This window comes from Poecile atricapillus, chromosome 15, assembly GCF_030490865.1.
Source record: "Poecile atricapillus isolate bPoeAtr1 chromosome 15, bPoeAtr1.hap1, whole genome shotgun sequence".
Taxonomy (NCBI): domain Eukaryota; kingdom Metazoa; phylum Chordata; class Aves; order Passeriformes; family Paridae; genus Poecile; species Poecile atricapillus.
The window spans coordinates 10,826,817-10,844,389 of NC_081263.1; the positions used below are offsets into that span (position 1 = coordinate 10,826,817).

At 51.1% G+C, this 17,573-nt stretch overlaps 1 protein-coding gene across 3 annotated transcripts in view; it reads right to left on the reverse strand.

Annotated features, from left to right (window-relative positions):
• The window catches only part of PPP1R16B (protein phosphatase 1 regulatory subunit 16B), a 59,682-nt gene that overhangs the window by 28,718 nt on the left and 13,391 nt on the right, over positions 1-17,573 (reverse strand). The window contains exons 1-3 of one of the 3 annotated variants that reach the window (XM_058850603.1): positions 15,357-15,492; positions 14,999-15,184; positions 12,227-12,628 (exon numbers count right to left, since the gene is read on the reverse strand). In XM_058850603.1, coding sequence (XP_058706586.1) covers positions 12,227-12,473 — 247 coding nt within the window. In that variant the 5' untranslated portion in view covers positions 12,474-12,628; positions 14,999-15,184; positions 15,357-15,492. Of the gene's footprint in view, positions 1-12,226; positions 12,629-14,998; positions 15,185-15,356; positions 15,493-17,573 lie in introns of those variants that run through there. The other 2 variants (XM_058850604.1, XM_058850601.1) reach the window with 2 other exon arrangements.

Genomic DNA, 17,573 nt, shown 5'->3' on the forward strand with positions numbered 1-17,573 from the left:
GAGTAGGTGACAGTCAGTGCCTGCTGGCAGTGCCATTCTCCCTGCTCAGGGCACCTTGTCCTGCTTGCAGCAGGGCAGGGAGCATTGCCAGAGCCTGGCTCTTGGCACAGCCCATTTCAGACAGCACCAGCCCTGGTGCCAGCACTGGCTGTGGCCATGCACAGGTCTCTGAGCATCCTGCTCTGGGGATGCAGGCCAGCCTGGCTCCCTGGGCACCTCAGGGCTGCTTTGGGATGCTGCAGCACTGAATGCTGCAGGAACACAGCACACAGCCCCCAGGAGCACCGTGCCTGCCTTCCCAAGGAAAGACTGACAGAGCCTGGTCCCTGCAGCAGCCATCACCTCCTGCACAAACCCTCTGCTGCTGAGATGAGCCCAGCGCTGCACACAGCCGCCACTGCTGCTGCACACAGCCTCATCTCAGCTCAGGCCAGCTGCTCCATCACTTTCTGTGTGCCTGGGCTGCTCATGAGTCACCCCCCAGCACCCTGTGCCATGCCCAGCACAGCCACAGCCTCCTCAGCCCCAGGGCAAGTGCCTCTGCAGCCAGACCCAAGCACTGGCAGGGTAAAGAGCTCCCTGGGGCCACTCCTGCTGTCCCCAAACCCCAGGGAACAACTCACTGCCCAGAGGTAATGACAGCACAAAAGCTCCCTCCCTGCCACCTGCAGCCCCAGACAAGGCCACCCTGGCTGTGTCCCCACATGTTCTTGGCAGCCCTGCTGCTTTCCAGAGCTGTGTGTGTCCCAGGGGAGGTGTGAGCACAGGTACACACAGCTTTTGTCCAAAGCAAATACACTCCCAAGCCTGTGACACTTTTGTTCAGGTGAAACACCTGTGCCCCCAAGGCAGTGTTTTACACCATCACTCTACACCACAAATTGTGCCCCATCTAAAGAGGTTTTTGCTGCTGAGGAGGCTGCCCCAGAGCCAGGGCAGGCTGCAGCACTCAGCCTGCTCCTGCAGCATGTGCAGCCTGCTCTGACAGCAACACCTCCAGCATTTCCACCAGCAAACCCCCTCACAGCTCCATGTCTCATCTTCCTGGCTTCTACCCCATCTGTACAGAATTCACACATCCCAACAAGAGCAAAGGGATTACCATAATAAAAGAGCCCAAAGTTCTCTCATATTTTAGTGGGGATAAACACAGCCGAGTCTTTGCATGAGTCCCACCAAACCTCCACATTCCTGCACATGTCAGATACCACCTGACACCTCCCAAGGAGCAGATATTGCATTGGATGTTATTAGGATCCAACATAAGAGCTGTTTTGGGACAGGGCAAAACCAGCTTTGCCCACTGCAGTGGCAGTAAACAACCTCTTGTGCCCTCCAGTCCCAGGGTCCCTGGGTGACCAAGCTGTGGTTTTCAGGTCCCAGTCACACAGGAACCAGTGCTGGGCTCTTAACCCCACCACTCAGCCTGCTGGGTTTGGAAGGTCAGGAGCTCCACACACCAAGAGCTCTTGGCAGAGGGTACAGCAGAGGACAGCTGGCACGAGCACGCAGCCGTGAGCAGCACGGGACAAGGAGGAGCTCAACAGATGTGAGCAGCTCAGTGGGTAGGTAAACAGGATCCCCACTTCTTTCCTGTTCCACAGCTGGAAAACCCACAGGCCCTTCCTGCAGGAAGGGAAGGAGGAGGGTGGGGAGCTCACGGCACTGGGGTCAGCTTCCAAAACTGGGAACTGGCTGTCCCAGGGAACTGCTCCTCCCTCCCCGTGGCACAGTCAAGATGTTTCCACTGCTGCTGGGAACTCCTGGTTCTGATCAGGGCGAACCCTGAGGGACTCAAAACGCCATGCCAATATATTTAAATACCATGGGGCAGTGATTAATAGGGTGGTCAGTACAGCAGCACCCAGCAGGAAGGAGCTGAGTGTTCTTCATGTGGACCCTGTATCCTTTGGAGCACTGTGCTTTAGGTGACCAAACTGCAATAAAAGCAAAATACCCAAAAATATCTTTACAGGTCTGTGCCAAAATGCTCAGGGATCCACAGGAAGGCCCCAGACTGTGGTAGCTGCAGGTGCTGCTATCAGAGCTTGGCCCAGGACAGCTGAGTGAGAAACCTGCTTGTGGAAGCTTTGAACCCCACCAGAATGACACGAGGATCAGGCAAAGGCAGATGGCCACACCTCTGGCTCAGCACCCTTGCCCTGCGCTGGGCACAGCTCCTTCCACCTCCACCTGCAAGCCAAGCTGTCAATCCCACCTCACAGGAGAAAAATCAGTCAACAAATATTGCCCTTGAGCTACAAGACAAGTCTCTGGATGTAAGCAGAGCAAGAATTATTTCCTGTGCACTTGTTCCCCGTAGGGTAAGTGACAGATCAATGCTGCAAACATTCCCATTACTGAACACGTGGCCAATCCTAGAGCACTGACTGAGACAATGCAGTGATGGCCCAGGTCTACAATTAATGCTACAGATCCAGTGCTGACCTGTACTCAGATGACAGCTTCCCTGGCTCTGAAGAATGATAGAAAATTGCCACAAATGAGAGTAATTTGGGCCAGGGGACAGAGCAGCAGCTTTTTTATAGCTATTTCAGAACTGTGTGATTGAAGTTATAAGAAATAAATTTCCTATGAAAGCACAAGGAATGCTGCTTAGGTGCCCTTTCAGATGAAATTTTAAACTCAGTTGCCCTTCTAATAAAAGCAAAATGGACTTCCAGCACCTCTCCATGACCCACTGTCACCCCCATGGTGTGGTTTTGGCACAGCATCCAGCAGCAGGTTGGAAGCTGGCTGGTTACAGCCTGGACTGGAACTTCAGGAACCACATTCAGGCCTTGCATCACTGTTGTGACAGCATCAGCTTCAGGAGGAAAGAAACCCCAGTGATATCTGCCTCAGAGGCAGAAAGATGTCACTGCAGATCCATGGGGACTGTCCTCCTTCACTGGAGCTCTGGCTCTTTCTAACGCCTGCTATTTCAGGCTGTTACACCACAATTTTAATTAAAACAAGAGGCCCATTTAAGCTCCCGTGGAGCCCTGCTCTAGCCTTGCTAATTAAAGACAAACTGACAGGATCTGAAATGACAAAATAAACCAGGTCTGGAAAGTTGGAGAGGCACAGGACGAGTCTGAGCTCTAAGTAGGTTGAAACTTGCTCTCGGTGGGAGCTCTCTGTGCTGTCCAGCCCCAGGCTCCTGTGTGAGGTCCAGGTCCCTGTGGAGCTGAGGGCTCTCCAGAGGGTTAATCACAGCAGCCCAGGTCAGATCTCACCTGTCTCCTCAGACAGCATGTAAGATCTGAACCCAGGGCTGGCAGACAGGTACAGGAAGTTCTCTCCACTCAACACGAGTGAAATTGCTGCTCTTGACTGCAGGGTCGCTGCTCCTTTCCAGCCCCAAGAGGCTGAGAGCTGGGATGGATTTCCAGACAAATTCCTTGTCCCAAGTCATTGGGCAAACCACAAACACCCTGCAGCAATGAAACCCCGATGCAGCAGAGCAAGGACTTCGTGCTTTTCATTCAACATTACTGAACAGAGTAAAAATTTGCTGTTATTGATAAGGATGGGTTTGACACAGAGAATCCTTCAGATCAGGTAACTTAAAATAATACACCAAGCCATCGTGTCTCAGTCCTTCTCATTGCAACCAGAACCATGGAAGTGTCAGCACCTCACCTCTAACCCTTGCTGCACCAAATGGAAATACTCTGAAGGTGCCACAATCTTCCCCACCCACTCAAAACGTGGATGTGTCCAGACAGGTGCAGGTGTAACACAGGACAAAGCAGAAGCTGTGTGCAGCTGCCTCTGCCATGGACACCATCAGCTGCCAACCAGGCTCAAACAGGGCTGGTGCAAGCAAGAAGGGTGTGACAGTGACTTAGAGGTTAATTCCTGCTCTAATCTCCCATTTTTAGAGGTGAACTCTATTGCAGTAGCTCTTAGGACAAAAAAAAAAAAATGTGAGTGGTGTTTTGTTTGGTAGGTGGGTTGCTTAGAGTTTTATTGTGGAATTATTATTTATTTTTATTATTATTATTATTTAACTGATGGGATTTCTCTTGTCAGCCCAGGTAAAGGCAGACAAAGATAAATGAGACTTTAGAAGTTTCCCACTACATTTCAGAGCTTGATGCTCATACATTCAAGGCAGGGACCGTTTTGCCACTTTGAAAGCAAAGCCCAGCACAGCAGACAAGACCACCAGGGAAATGTGAATTGAGGCCTAGCTTGAAAACCTTGCCCAAACTGAGGAATGCTGCAAACTGTTATAAAAACATATTCAGAGCTGGAGAAACACCCCAGAGAAACTAAAGCCCATTTCCCACGTGAGTGGCATGTGCTGCCAGCCTACCCCACACTATCCAGGGAATCCAGAGGCCAAATCCAGCAACAAACATTGCAAATTGCAGGGACCTCAGTGGAAACTGGATCCTCTTGCTCAGAGCTGCATATGGGCTCTTGTTCCCCGAATTAAAAGGGAGTGCAAGGTGCTTGATTGCATCTTGGCTCTTGATTACAAATGCACCAGCAGCCAGAATTAAACAGTTGGTTTCCTGGCCTATTTAGCATCCCTTAGTGCTGGGTTAGAGGGTGGGCAAGGCTTAGGGGATGTTTCTATATACCAGCATCTGATTTTTATTTTTTTTTAATTTTATTTTTTCTCAAGACATTTGCCATGAATGATAACGTTTCCCAAAGATCTGGCCAAGCTCCAGCGGAAAAAACAAGCAGTGGAAGTGTCTGTAGAAGCAGCTCTGCACTAGGCTATAAGGCACTGCCTGAACCAGCTGCCATAGCAACTGCTATTAAAGAAAGAATTAGAGCATTCTTCACGGAAGTAGGAAAACTCCCAGTCAATAAGTGTAAGGATGCGATGCAAAGCAAGAAAAAAGGATAAATATAAGCAGGTAGGAAAAATATGCTCAACTGAATGAGAAGCAGGGCTACTTGCACAGGTAGATGTGCTCTGGTGCTGTGGAGATGCCTATAAATACACTAAGATACCTAACTCCACCCTCATTAGCAAGCATTTTAGATACAGTTGATCCTGCCTTGGGGCAGGAGGTGGATTACATGACCTCCTGAGGCCCTCTCAACCTCTATTTTCCATGATTCTAGGAGGGAGAAATCTACACCAGCTGAGCTGAGCTGGCCTCACTCCAGAAAGGCAGGAATTTAAATCTGGAAAAAAAATAGATTTAATCCACTTTTCAAGTTCTCCTTGACCAGGAGAAAGGGGCAGCAAGCAGAGCCTGCAACCACAGCTTACAGGCAAGTTCTTCCTGGCTGGAAATTCATTTTCACCTGTACCAGGGGTAAAGCGGCAATATCGGGTTTCACCCCCAAAAGTATTCATTTCCCCACCAACATCCATTTGCAGAGAACAATCAGATACATGGCTGCAGACCTGTGGCTTTGGTTGTGGGTTGTTTTACTTGAAAACAGAACGATGCTGCAAAAAGCCAGCGAGCTCTTGGGAGCAATCAGGCTCCTGTCATACATCCCTTGGTAGAGCTGGATTAGACCCCACAACACAGCCCCACAGCAGGACAGAGCCTTGGCTCTCAGAGCTCACAGCAAAGGAGAGAAAGCAGAGGAAATTTCACTCTGGGTTGTGCTGCTTGTTACACAGAAGGCACCAGAGGTCCCTGATGGAGCTGCTGTTCACGGTCTCCGATTCCTCGCTACTGGAGCGGGACAAAACGCACGGAGAATCGGAGCACAGGAAACAGCACTCACCTGGAAGGCAGCCAGGCAGGCAAGAAACACTCTGCCTGCAAGGAAAAAAACCCCATGTCCCAGCTCCTAGGGCAAGGATGTGGCTGGGCTGTAGCACCAGCCCTTGCAGCCTTTATCCCACTGAGCAGGAGCCCTGCTGCTCCCGGTGCTCCATCCCACCCACAGCCATGCCTTGGCCCCCTCGTGCACATGGCAGGCAGTGGGGCCTTCAGGAGAAAACACAAGCTGGGAAGTTACAGGCTAGAAAGAGCCACTGACTTATCAGCAAGTAGTACCAGACTTGGAAATCCTGGCCTTGACATTTGGCAGCTCTGTAGACACCAGGAAAGAAGCGGGCGTGCAGGGCTGGCTCCGCGTCACCGGGAGCAGAGCAGCCAGGACAGGGAAGGGAAAGGTTAAATGCCACTGATTGAGCACCTGTAGGCAGGGACATCTTCAGGCACCTGGCTGAATCGAGGTGCCATTGATAATCTGCCTTGGGCTCACAAAAGTCTGACGTTCCTGGCGAAGGCGGCTGCTGCATCCTGAGCCCTCCCTGCCGGGATTTGGCCGGGCAGGGTTTGAGAGCAGATGGTGACCTGACATATCCCACCTACTGCACCTTGCAGGCACAGCCTGAGCAGCTCCAGCCTCTCCTCCCCACTGCCCACATCTCCTCTGCAGGCAGGAACACTCCTCACACTCATTAACACCATTAACAACACCAGTAAACCAAGGAAATGTCCAGTTTGTATTTAGGTGCACGTGGAACCAAGGAGACAGCGAGTTTCTCCTCCAAAACACACTGCAGCCAAATGTTGGAAGATGATTTAGTGATTTAAGCTACCTCTTGTAAGAAACAAAATCTTGACAACTGTGATTGGCCAATCCCTGATTGATTGATGAAAATCCCTGGTTTAATTAAAAACCCAATCCCTGATTGATTAAAAACACCTTAAATCCAAACAGACCATTCTTACTGGCAGGACAAGCAGTTTGAATCCAATGTTTATTCATTACTCTGTAATCCTGTTATAGAATACACCAGAAATATTTTCAATGGTGTCAGAAATGGTGGGAGGCAACACACATGTAGAAGCCAGAAAATGAAATTATGTGGAAATTACCAAATTTTAAGAAATAAAAGTATCTCTGATCAAACTTTTTTATTTAAAGAAAAATTGTTAAATGAATTGTTGAAATTGACTCCAGATTTGGGGAGGGAGAAGGCCTCATCCCAGGAAAACCTTAGGTGGACTTTCAGTGTTAATTTCAAAAAGGAAAGTTGGAAATTGAAACTCTTATGAATATAAATTCCCCACTTGGTTGAATTTTGAGAGTAGGGGAAAAAAAAACTTAAAATATTTACTTGTTATGACAGCAGAGAAAGTTGCTGATTCAATATTGCTCATGGTCCCAGATGCCTCTCGTTAGCTGCCATATGCAAATCACCCCGCGCTGGCACCACATCCAAATTGCATGAAAAAGCCAAATTAAAATGTGGCCAAATACGTGAATCTGCTTTTGGATGACACAACCCCCATTAACAAAATTAACAAAATTCATCATTGCCAAAGGCTCTCACATGCAGCTTCCTAAAGAGGACAGCTCTCATTTCCACACCCTTAAAACTCGAGAAATGCCTTTGTGAGTGAAAAGAAACTTCTAATTTCTGACTCAAACCATTCCCAATACCTAGATATACACTCAGACTGATGGTGATAAGAGATCTTTTCTTTTCAGAGCTCTTCAAAAGGCACAAAAGCCAGGGGAAAAACCTTCTCAGATAAATGCACTCACAGACCTGGACATGGAACCCCCACGAAAAAAAGCTTCAGGAGATTAATAATGTGGGTGGAAAATTAAGGCACCTCAAAAAGGGTTTGAAGTAACAAGGGAACAGATCACATCAGCTTGGAAAGGTTAAAGAAAGCAATTTATAGACACTAATTAGGGCCTCTTTTAAAAGTGCCTTTGCCAATGACAAGGTTGGGTTTATTCCAGAGAGGTGCAAAGGAAGCGTGGCCGGAGCTGCTTGGAGATGCTCCTGGAAGGGTGCATGAACCATTCTGGGCATCACAGCACAGGAACAGGAGATTTGAGGGGTGTGTTTGTAGGAATAAGTTGCTTTCTCCCCAGGGAAATCTTCCCCTCACAGTGAGCTCCAAGCTTATGCCCTCTGCTCTGTCACCAGGAGCTGTTTGGCCAAATGCCAAGCCCAAGGTCACCAAAGCTGAGTTTTCCTTCACTTTCAGGCTCACCAGCCACAAGGATCTGCACAGTTAAACTCCTGCAGAAGAGCTGCTCTGTGCAACACTGGCTCTGATAAAGTTTTGCTTGCAGGATGAAGGGCCAGGAGGTGGGAGCTGAAGGAGCCTGCAGCGATGCACCAGGGGTGCCTGTGGCAGGCAGCTCTCATCCGACAGCAGGAGAAACCGGGGCACCTCTGGCACTGCTGGAAGGTGACTCAATCCTTGGGGTCTCTACTTCTCTGCTGGCTCCTTGAAGGAGCCCAGCTCACCCTGAAGCCAATGCCAGCACCTGCAGTTTGTGTCATTCAAGCAGCAGCTCCCACTGCAAACAGCCCAGGTGTGAGAAGGGAGTTCCAGACAGCAAATGCCACACGTCTGTACAAGCAGCCACTTTACCCACCTCTGGGATCTGGTTTTTTTCAGTTTACAGAACACCAGCTCGTCTCCCCATGCTCTGGGGCTGCTTTTAGAAAAGCTCAGTGATGTAGAAAGACCTGGACATGACAGCCCTGGCTGCTTTTGGGGATGAGGTGCTGCTCTGGGAATGGCAGGAGCAGCCTCCTCTCCATGGTTTCAGTCCATCACCTCACAGAACAGCCTCAAGGGCCACAGCCCTCAGCAGTCTCTTATCTTCTCAAATCCTCTGCAATCAGTAGAGTAGCTCATAAAGCATTCCTTTATTGCATTATAAAGCAACTCCTTTGCAGCCATCGGAGCAGCCCAGAGGCTGCATCCAGCACCACATTCCCTGTAAGCTCTGTGTGGGCTGAGGGTCCATCCTTCTGCACCATCCCATTGAAACCAGCTGGGATTGAGCGCAGAGCTGGGTGAGGATCTGAGCACATTTCCACTCCCAATGGTGGTGGTGTGTGCTGCCCCTCCCCAGCATTCCCCAGAGGAGCACGGACCAGGTCCAGCCTGGCAGCTGGGAGCGCTCACCATGAGCTGTCTGCAGCTATCCCAGCTTGCCAAAGTGAAGGTCCAGGCAGCATCCTGCATCCCAGGGGCACTGCTGCCCTCAGTCTGGGTCCCTGCCTGTCACCCCTTGTCCCCAGCGTGACTGTCTGCTCACATCTGCCACCAGCGTGTCTGCAGTGTGCTCCCTACCCCGCCTCTGTCAGCAGAGATCCACAGGAGCTTTTAATAGCAGCTTGTTTGTGAAACCTGGCATGGTTTGACAGATCTGTTGCAGATGTGAGGGACAAGCAGACAGGAGCCATCACCCCTTCACAGCTCCTGCCCACGCTGGGGCTGATGAGCCCCAGCCCTCAGTTCTGCTTGGCCACCACACTGAGACCATGGAAACACAGAACAATTTTGGTTGGAAAAGCCTTCCAGGACCATCGAGTCCAGCCATTCTCCCAGCAGTGTCAAGGCCACCACTAAACCATGTCCCTAGGTGCCACATCGAGGCATCTTTTGAATCCCTCCAGGGATGGTACTGAACCACTGCACTGGGCAGCCTCTGCCAGCGCTGGACAACCCTTTGGATGAAGAAACTTTTCCCAATAACCAATCCAAACCTACCCTGGGGTGCTGTTTCCTCTTGCCTTTAACAGGTCACCTGGCACACAGCAGCTCTTTCAATTACAGCTGGGCAAGAGGCAGGCAAAGGGCAGTGAAAGCAGCATGTCCAGGACCCTGAAGGGCAGGGCTGGGTCCTGCACCATCAGCTCCACCCTACAGCACCCAACTCCACCTCAGGAGGTGCTCATACACACCAAGCCCCAGACATCATCTGAAAAGAGCCAACTCAATACCCAACTCCACTTTCTCCTCCCTGATTTCATTGCCCAGCACCTACCTCCATCCCCTCTCCCACCTCAGGGGTGAGAATGATAAAAATAAACAGAAAAGTCACAAGGGATGGAAATGGCACAGGCGCCCAGAGGCAGCTCAGAGGTGACACGTGCCAGCTGCGCCCCCAGCTCCAGCCCTCCTCACACTGACTTATCAACTTCTTAATCATTTATACTTCACCTCCCCCTCCACATCCCACATGGAAACAAAAGATGATTCATATATCAAAATAATCACCTGGGAGCTCCGCAAGCCCACGAGTTCCCGCACTTCTGTGATAGGGAATTTTGCCAGTTTGGCACCTGGGTTTGATTCTGTCCCCTCCTCCCTTCATACTGGTCCCACATCACAGAGGGGGCAGAGCAGGTACAGAACCTGCCCACACACTACTTTCAGGACTTAATTGAGCACAAAAAAAAATTCACTGTAAAAACTTGAGGCATCTGAAAAATCCAGCTATTTGGAAAGAACCTGTGCCCTGGGAATACTGTCCCTTGTCCTCTCCAGAGGGTAGGGGAGACTGATTTTCGGTCAGCAGGGAAGTCACATTTGGGTTTTATCACCAGCATCACATTGGAAAGAGCAGCTGCTGGTTCAAGCCCACAGCCTGGGCTTGTCCATGGAAAGAGGTCAACAGGATTATGGTGCCAAAAGAGACCTGCAATGATGGACTTTCCCTCACAGGAGGAAAAGAGTGAAGCTGGGAGCTGAAATCTCAACTCTGCAGCTTCAGCAGTGAAGTATCCATGTCCACATGTGGTGCAAGACCACTGTTCACAGGCCCCTGGCACCAGAACACTGGTGTCACACCCTGAACACAAACCAGCCCTGCCTGCTTGCCACCCTCAGGGAGCACAGCCATCCTTCACCAGGGCCCTGGTCACAAACACCTGCACCATTCCTGCATCCCTCACAAAATGAGAAAGCATCTGGAGGACAGACAGTGAGGAGCTTTCCTCCTTCCAAACCCCCAGATCTCAAATCAGAAAGAGCTGAAAGCAAAACTACAAGGTTGGGCCTCTTGCACATCCATCACACCCCCCAGCCACAGTGCTGAGCAGAGCACCAGCCCCACACAAAACAGAGATGATGAAACTCTCATCACCTGTCACTGGCAGCTGAACAGCTGGGGATGAAACCCAAACCACAGCCTGCCAATATCTATCTGCCAGCACAGGCAGAGGTGATACAAGTCACAGACCTGTCTGCTCAGGCAATGCCAGCAGTCACAACTTCACAGCTGGCATCACTGCTGGAGCCCTCCGAGAAGGCCACAGCAGATCAGAGCGAGAAACACAGGGCCACTGAAGCACAGAGCTGGAAAGAAACCTCTAAAGCAAGGAAGGAACAAATAAAAGTCTGCAGTTCCAGGGCATTATCACAGTTCTGCTGTCCCAGGGAGGTCACAAATGCACAAGGAACCATGGCAGGGCTTGGCAAATGCAGTGGCAGCGCCCAGGCAGGGTCAGCCCTGCCCAGGCTCTGTTTCCAAACAGGAGCAAAACACACACAAGGACAAGCTACAGTGCAGAAAAGGCTTGCTCAGAAATGGGGACATGACTTTGGGGAGATTCTTCACGAGACAAGACGAGGTCTTTGCCTTCCACCCCTGTACCTGCCTCCTGCAGAGGGTGCTGGAAACTGGAGCAATGCTCTCTAGCAGAGATGCTCCACTGGCCAGGTTTCCCAAGCACCCTCCTCTGCCATGCCAAGGGATCAGGAAGATCACACCAATTTCGCTGCCTTGCAGAGCACCAAGCCCAAAGGCTGCTCCAGCTCTCCTGCAGGAGATATTTTTACTCCTCTGCAGAGAAGCACTCTCTGGCTCCCCAGAGCTCACAGGTTTTCCCCCGTGCTGTGCTGAGGCTAATGGTTATTGACTTTTAGACATATTTTTTCCTCCTCCCTCCAGATTTTGTAGCAGAAGCAAAGCACTTTCATCCACTTTGAAATGGTGCAATTAAACCAATTTTGGAACGATTTGCAGTTCTGTTCTTCAGGAAGCACTAAGCAAAGCTGTGCTCTCCAGTACTTTGGGAAAAAATTCATACATTCACGTAGCTTTAAATCCATGCCCTCAAGCAGGGAAGCTGAAGAGATTTACACTGACATGTAAATCCTGGTGACAGACTTCTATAAAACCACTGAGAGGCACACCCAGAAGGCAAGGAAGAGTTTCACACCTCCTGTAAGTAGGAAGTGTGAGAAGGAGAGAGATGGAAACTGCCTTCCTTCACCCAAAACTCAGTCACAGCTCCTGCCCTCTCCTGGCACTCATGCACCCACTCCTGATGCCAACCAAGGTAACGCTGGTGTCACACGGGGCTTTCAGGACCTCAGAGCTGGATCAGAGATGGCAATGCTTTACAGCCCAACACCACAGCAGGGACAGTCCATGGATGCCTCTGCCCACCACAGAGGGCTTCACACCACATGGAGCTCACAGGCAGCCAGACAAACCCTGCCAGGCACCAGCGCCATACCTTCCTCCACGTCATTCCTCAGAGAAGCCTCCAGCAGAGCAACACTGGCTTCAAAAGACACCTTCTTTCTGTTCACAGCATTTCTCTTCTTTTCATGCTTCCTCTTCTTGTGCTGCATCTCCTTCTCATACTGGGCCCATTTCTTCAGCTGCTGAGCCCTCCGTTTCTGGGCTGCCCGCAGCCTCTCCAGCGTGGGCACCTTGTCCAGCAGCTGCAGCTCGGTCAGGAGGTCCACGTGGGCATCCATGGCTTCTGCCGAGAGAGGGGAGGGGGAGGATGTCCCAGTGGGAAGGGATGTCCCACCACAGGTCCTCTGGATGGCAGCCAGCTGCTGCTATACCAGCATCCTGAGGCCGAGCTGGGGAGGGCCCATGGCAGAGCCCCTCAGAATGTGGTGGGAACCTGAAATGGGGAGAAAAGCAGGAGAGATCAGGTGTCATCAAGCACACGAGTTCAGCCTGCTGGAAAACACAACAGGCAGCATCTAAAGATATCTTAAAGGCAGCTGAGTTAACTGTGCTTTAATTGCTCTAATTGCTTTAATTGTTTTTACCAGCCTTGGTGATTTCCCCCTTCCCCCACTCCAAACATCCCAGAAAACAGCTCTTGATTAAGCCGAAGTTCCACTGTGCACCCCGTTCATGTCTACAGCTCACATTAACCCTCTCCTACCAGCTAAATAAAGTCTTTACAAGAAAAGATCTTCCACGTGTTCAATACCATTTGTCAGCCAACTTGGGAGCAGTTTGAGTACCGAGACTCCCACCCTTCCCTGGGCTGGTCCTCTCCAGCACCCCTCCTTCCAGGTGTCCCCAGCCCGCAGTCCTGCTCCAAGGAACAGCAGCAGCCACCCCCCTGAGGCGTTTCAGTCTGAGCAGCAAAGCACAGGTCAGAGGGACCAAGGGCAGTCACAGACACCAGACCAGGCCATTCCAGCACAAATAACCCAGAAGCCACAGGTTTGAGATATTTGGGAATGCCTGTCTGCTGCCCCGAGGCCAGGAAGGTTTTCCCAGAGGAATTCTACCCACCAGGAGCATCATCTGGGCTGCTCTGCCTCATCCATCCAGCCCCAGCTGAGCACAGATGGATAGACCTGGCTCCCAGGTATAAATAACATTTAAACCACCTCAGCTCTTAAAAACATGGGGGTTGTGTTCATTTCTCTCTTCCTTCAGGCTTTCTCTTCACCACACACTAAATCACTCTGGTTTTGCTGTTTGTGGTCCACAAGCACAGCAGTGAGAGCAGTCAGCTCACAGCTCCTGACCCTCGGTGTGCCCACAACAGAAACCTCTGAGCAGGGCTAGCACAGAGTGACCAACCCCACGGAGTGACCAACCCCACGGAGTGACCAACCAACCCCACAGAGTGACCAACCAACCCCACAGAGTGACCAACCAGGGCTGTCCACACCAACCCCACAGAGTGACCAACCCCACAGAGTGACCAACCAACCCCACAGAGTGACCAACCAACCCCACAGAGTGACCAACCCCACGGAGTGACCAACCCCACGGAGTGACCAACCAACCCCACAGAGTCACCAACCCCACGGAGCGACCAACCCCACGGAGTGACCAACCCCACGGAGTGACCAACCCCACGGAGTGACCAACCCCACGGGAGTGACCAACCAACCCCACGGAGTGACCAACCCCACAGAGTGACCAACCAGGGCTGTCCACACCAACCCCACGGGAGTGACCAACCCCACGGAGTGACCAACCCCACGGAGCGACCAACCCCATAGAGTGACCAACCAGGGCTGTCCACACCAACCCCATGGAGTGACCAACCCCACGGTGTCACCAACCCCACGGAGTGACCAGCCAGGGCTGCCCACAGAGCGTCCAACCAACCCCACAGAGTCACCAACCCCACGGAGTGACAAACCCCATGGAGTGACCAACCCCACAGAGTGACCAACCAGGGCTGTCCACACCAACCCCACGGAGTGACCAACCTCACAGAGTGACCAACCCCACAGAGTGACCAACCAGGGCTGTCCACACCAACCCCACAGAGTGACCAACCCCACAGAGTGACCAACCCCACAGAGTGACCAACCCCACAGAGTCACCAACCCCACAGAGTCACCAACCCCACAGAGTGACCAGCCAGGGCTGCCCAGAGTGACCAACCAGGGACCCATGGGCACGTGCCCGGTCTCCTGCTGCACGGGAGGAGGAAACACACCCCAGATTTCAGGGCATGTCCAACAGGTGCATTTGAAATAAAGCCAACATCACAAAGCAAATTGAATTATTCCTTTCCAAACAGACCTGTGCAAAGCACACTGAATGGCTCATGCAGAATCCAGGTAAGCAGCAAATAACCAGGTATGAGATGAGAGCTTGTGTGCTTCAGCCAGCTTGGAGGGGACAAAGAGGAAAAGAAAGCGTTGATGGGAAAGGGTGACTGAAGAACTCGAGTGTTCAAAAGCACCTGAGAACAGCCTCAATAAGGCAGCTGAAGCTCAACTCTGCTGCTGCAAAAGAGAGGAAGCAACAGCCTTGTAAGCACTGGATGCAGAAAATCTGTGGGGAAAGCAGCAGAAGAGAGGCAGCTGGACCTGGTTGGGAGTCATGGAGAGGATACCAAACCTCAGCCCAGCCAGGAAAAGCCACGGCTCGTCCCTCTCAGAAGGTGAAGCAGCCCATCGAGGAGACTCTGAGGGGCTGCAGGGCCACACCACACAGCACATCCCAGGGAATCCCACAAGGCTGAGACATCCACTGCTGCAGACCTTCCACAGGGGTTTGACCTTACCTATAAATATCTGGGCAGGCTGAGAGCGAGACACTTCATTTCCTCCAACAGATAATTGAAAACAAACAAACTCAGCCAGAGCACACAGGCAGGTCCAGGCCTTTATGCAGCTGCTTTGTCCAGCAAATGGCCAAGGACAGCTTCAGCAGCACCTGCAAACCTTATTTTGAGGACTTCACGACAGACCTGAACAGAAAGAAAAAAAAACCCTGTTTAATCCCATAAGAATTTAAGAGTGCAAAAACAATGCTTTAGTTCCACACATAAACAAACCCAAATCCTTGCAATGTTTTTCATAAGGGAGCTACTAACTCAAAATTCAAATTCAATTCACTTGCTTGAGATGGAAAAATACCACCCTGTGGCTTTTACACCGTGCTGGAAAGCAAGGGAAGGGTGCCACGGCTCCTCCACAGCACAAGAACCACTGACAGCTCTCCCTGACCCCTGCCCACAGCCCCCATGAGCTGGGACTCAGCACAGCCTCCAGAAACCCTGCAGAAAACGCATGAATGCACTTCTCCAAAAGCCGTTCTTCTGGGACAGACGCATTTCCCGAGCACAGGCGCTCGGCTGGAAAGCTCTTCAGCACCTCTGGTGAACTGAGCTCCTGCCCCTGGCAAGCATTCCTGGGAAGTATCTTTGTTGGCAATCTCAGTCTCTGCTGCTGCAGCACAGCCTGCAGATCTGAAGCCCCAGTTACAATACCTCGAAGGAGGGGAGATAAGGGCAGGAAATGCCTCTCGGAATACCGCACAGGCACTCCCACCTTGCTCCTTTTCCAGGCCACTTCTGCCATTGTTTGCTCAAAGATGAACAAATATTTTCCAAAACACACCTGGAGTAGAAATGAGGACCTAATTCTGCAGGATTATTAAAGCAGGAAACTTTTATTTCAGCATTTCACAAGACAGGCTGGAAGTTTTTCTTGTGGCTTTAGGACTGCACCTTGGAAAGAGCAACACGATGTTGATTTATAAATGGGGGACAAGTGTGGCTGGGCTTGCCAATGTTTCAGCTTTCCTGCATGCACCTCGTCCTCCAGCAGCTCCTCTGCTCTCACAACAGAAGAAATGGGAGATTCAGGTGGTCTGCAAAGGGGAGTGAAACGGAGAGGGGAGATCCACAGATATCAAGACATCTCTGGAAGTACCAAACGCCAGCATGTGCTCAATCCAAAATGAACCTCTAAAGGAGCTAAAAGGTCACCCTGAGAGCTCTTCCTGAAATGGACACAGCTCAACTTCTCCCAGACATAATTCCATATCACTCTCACAGCCCCCAGTGCCACAGAAAGATTTTGGCCCCATCGCTGTGGCTGCCTGTTTTCCAGTGACCTGGTTCCTCCCCTGTACCTAGAGAAATGGCACATTGACTTCTGGCACAAACAGGTCAGGCTAACTATAGCACAGGTTGAGGCCCCAGCACATGTTTACCTGCAAAGTGACACAGCAGTGGCTGTGTGGGTGTCTGTGGCTTGCAAGGCATCGCGTTCTGGTTTCCGTTTTACTTAGACAAGAAGAGGGGGCAGAACAAAAGCACCATTCCTCGTGTTGGACAGAGCTGAGCTGTTTCCATGAGCTCAGCAGATCTGGTGTCACCAGCTGAGCACATCCTGCTGCACACACACAGCCCCTGGCCCTGCAGGGACAATGGGGACTATTCCAGGGGCCAAAAGGAAGGCAAGGCACTGGTGCCATCCCCCTCCTCCCAGCACTGCAGCAGGGAAAGGTTCACTCTGACCTGCTCAAAGATTGGTTCCTGCAAAGAGCACACAAGTGTTGCCCAACACCATCGTGGGGTTTTTTTGTAAATTTGCATTTCCTGTACATTTTGTCTCACCTGACTAAGCCCAAAAGGGTTTTCAGGGCAAGGTTACTCACTGCCAATACAAGAAGACACAGCAGTTCCGTGAAGGGAGAGTTTTCTGAGTCAGGGGTTGCAGCTTGTGCCACCAACCCTGTCTGAAGGCATCCCTCACACACTCCTTCCCATTTCACCCTTTAAGGCTGGCAGCTGCATCCCTCAAAGGGGAAAACCAAAGGTACTCATTTTCCTCCACTGCTGCATATAGGTAAAGCCTTATAAAATAAGAGCCTTGTTACCCCTGTAAAATCATGGCTCAGGCCTGCTGCTTTGGGAAAGTACAGCTAACAGCCAGCCTGGTAAGTTCCCATGAGAAAGGAACTTGCACCTGTGTCAAGAAAGATTTCTACCCATGTGAAACATCTATGCAGGAGACAAGAATGTAACATCACTAGAGAGGAAAGTTTTTGACAGACACATACACTAGCAATTGCTAACCAATGAACTGAGCTGCAATAAGTTACTAACCAATTAGAATTAAACACGATGCCTTTAGAAAACCATATAAACGTGGGCTGTGAAGAATGAAGAGTGGCTATTGTGCATGAAGAAACAGGTGTCCTGCCCGTCTCTACTGTGACACTCCACCAGCACACACTCAGAGCTGCCCCCCAACCTGCCTACAAAGCATTCAGCTTGCAGACAGTTTGCCATAACTGCTGAGGCTGGAGCTGGATCTGTGAAAGCAGCCATGCTGCTGAGTGAGGCT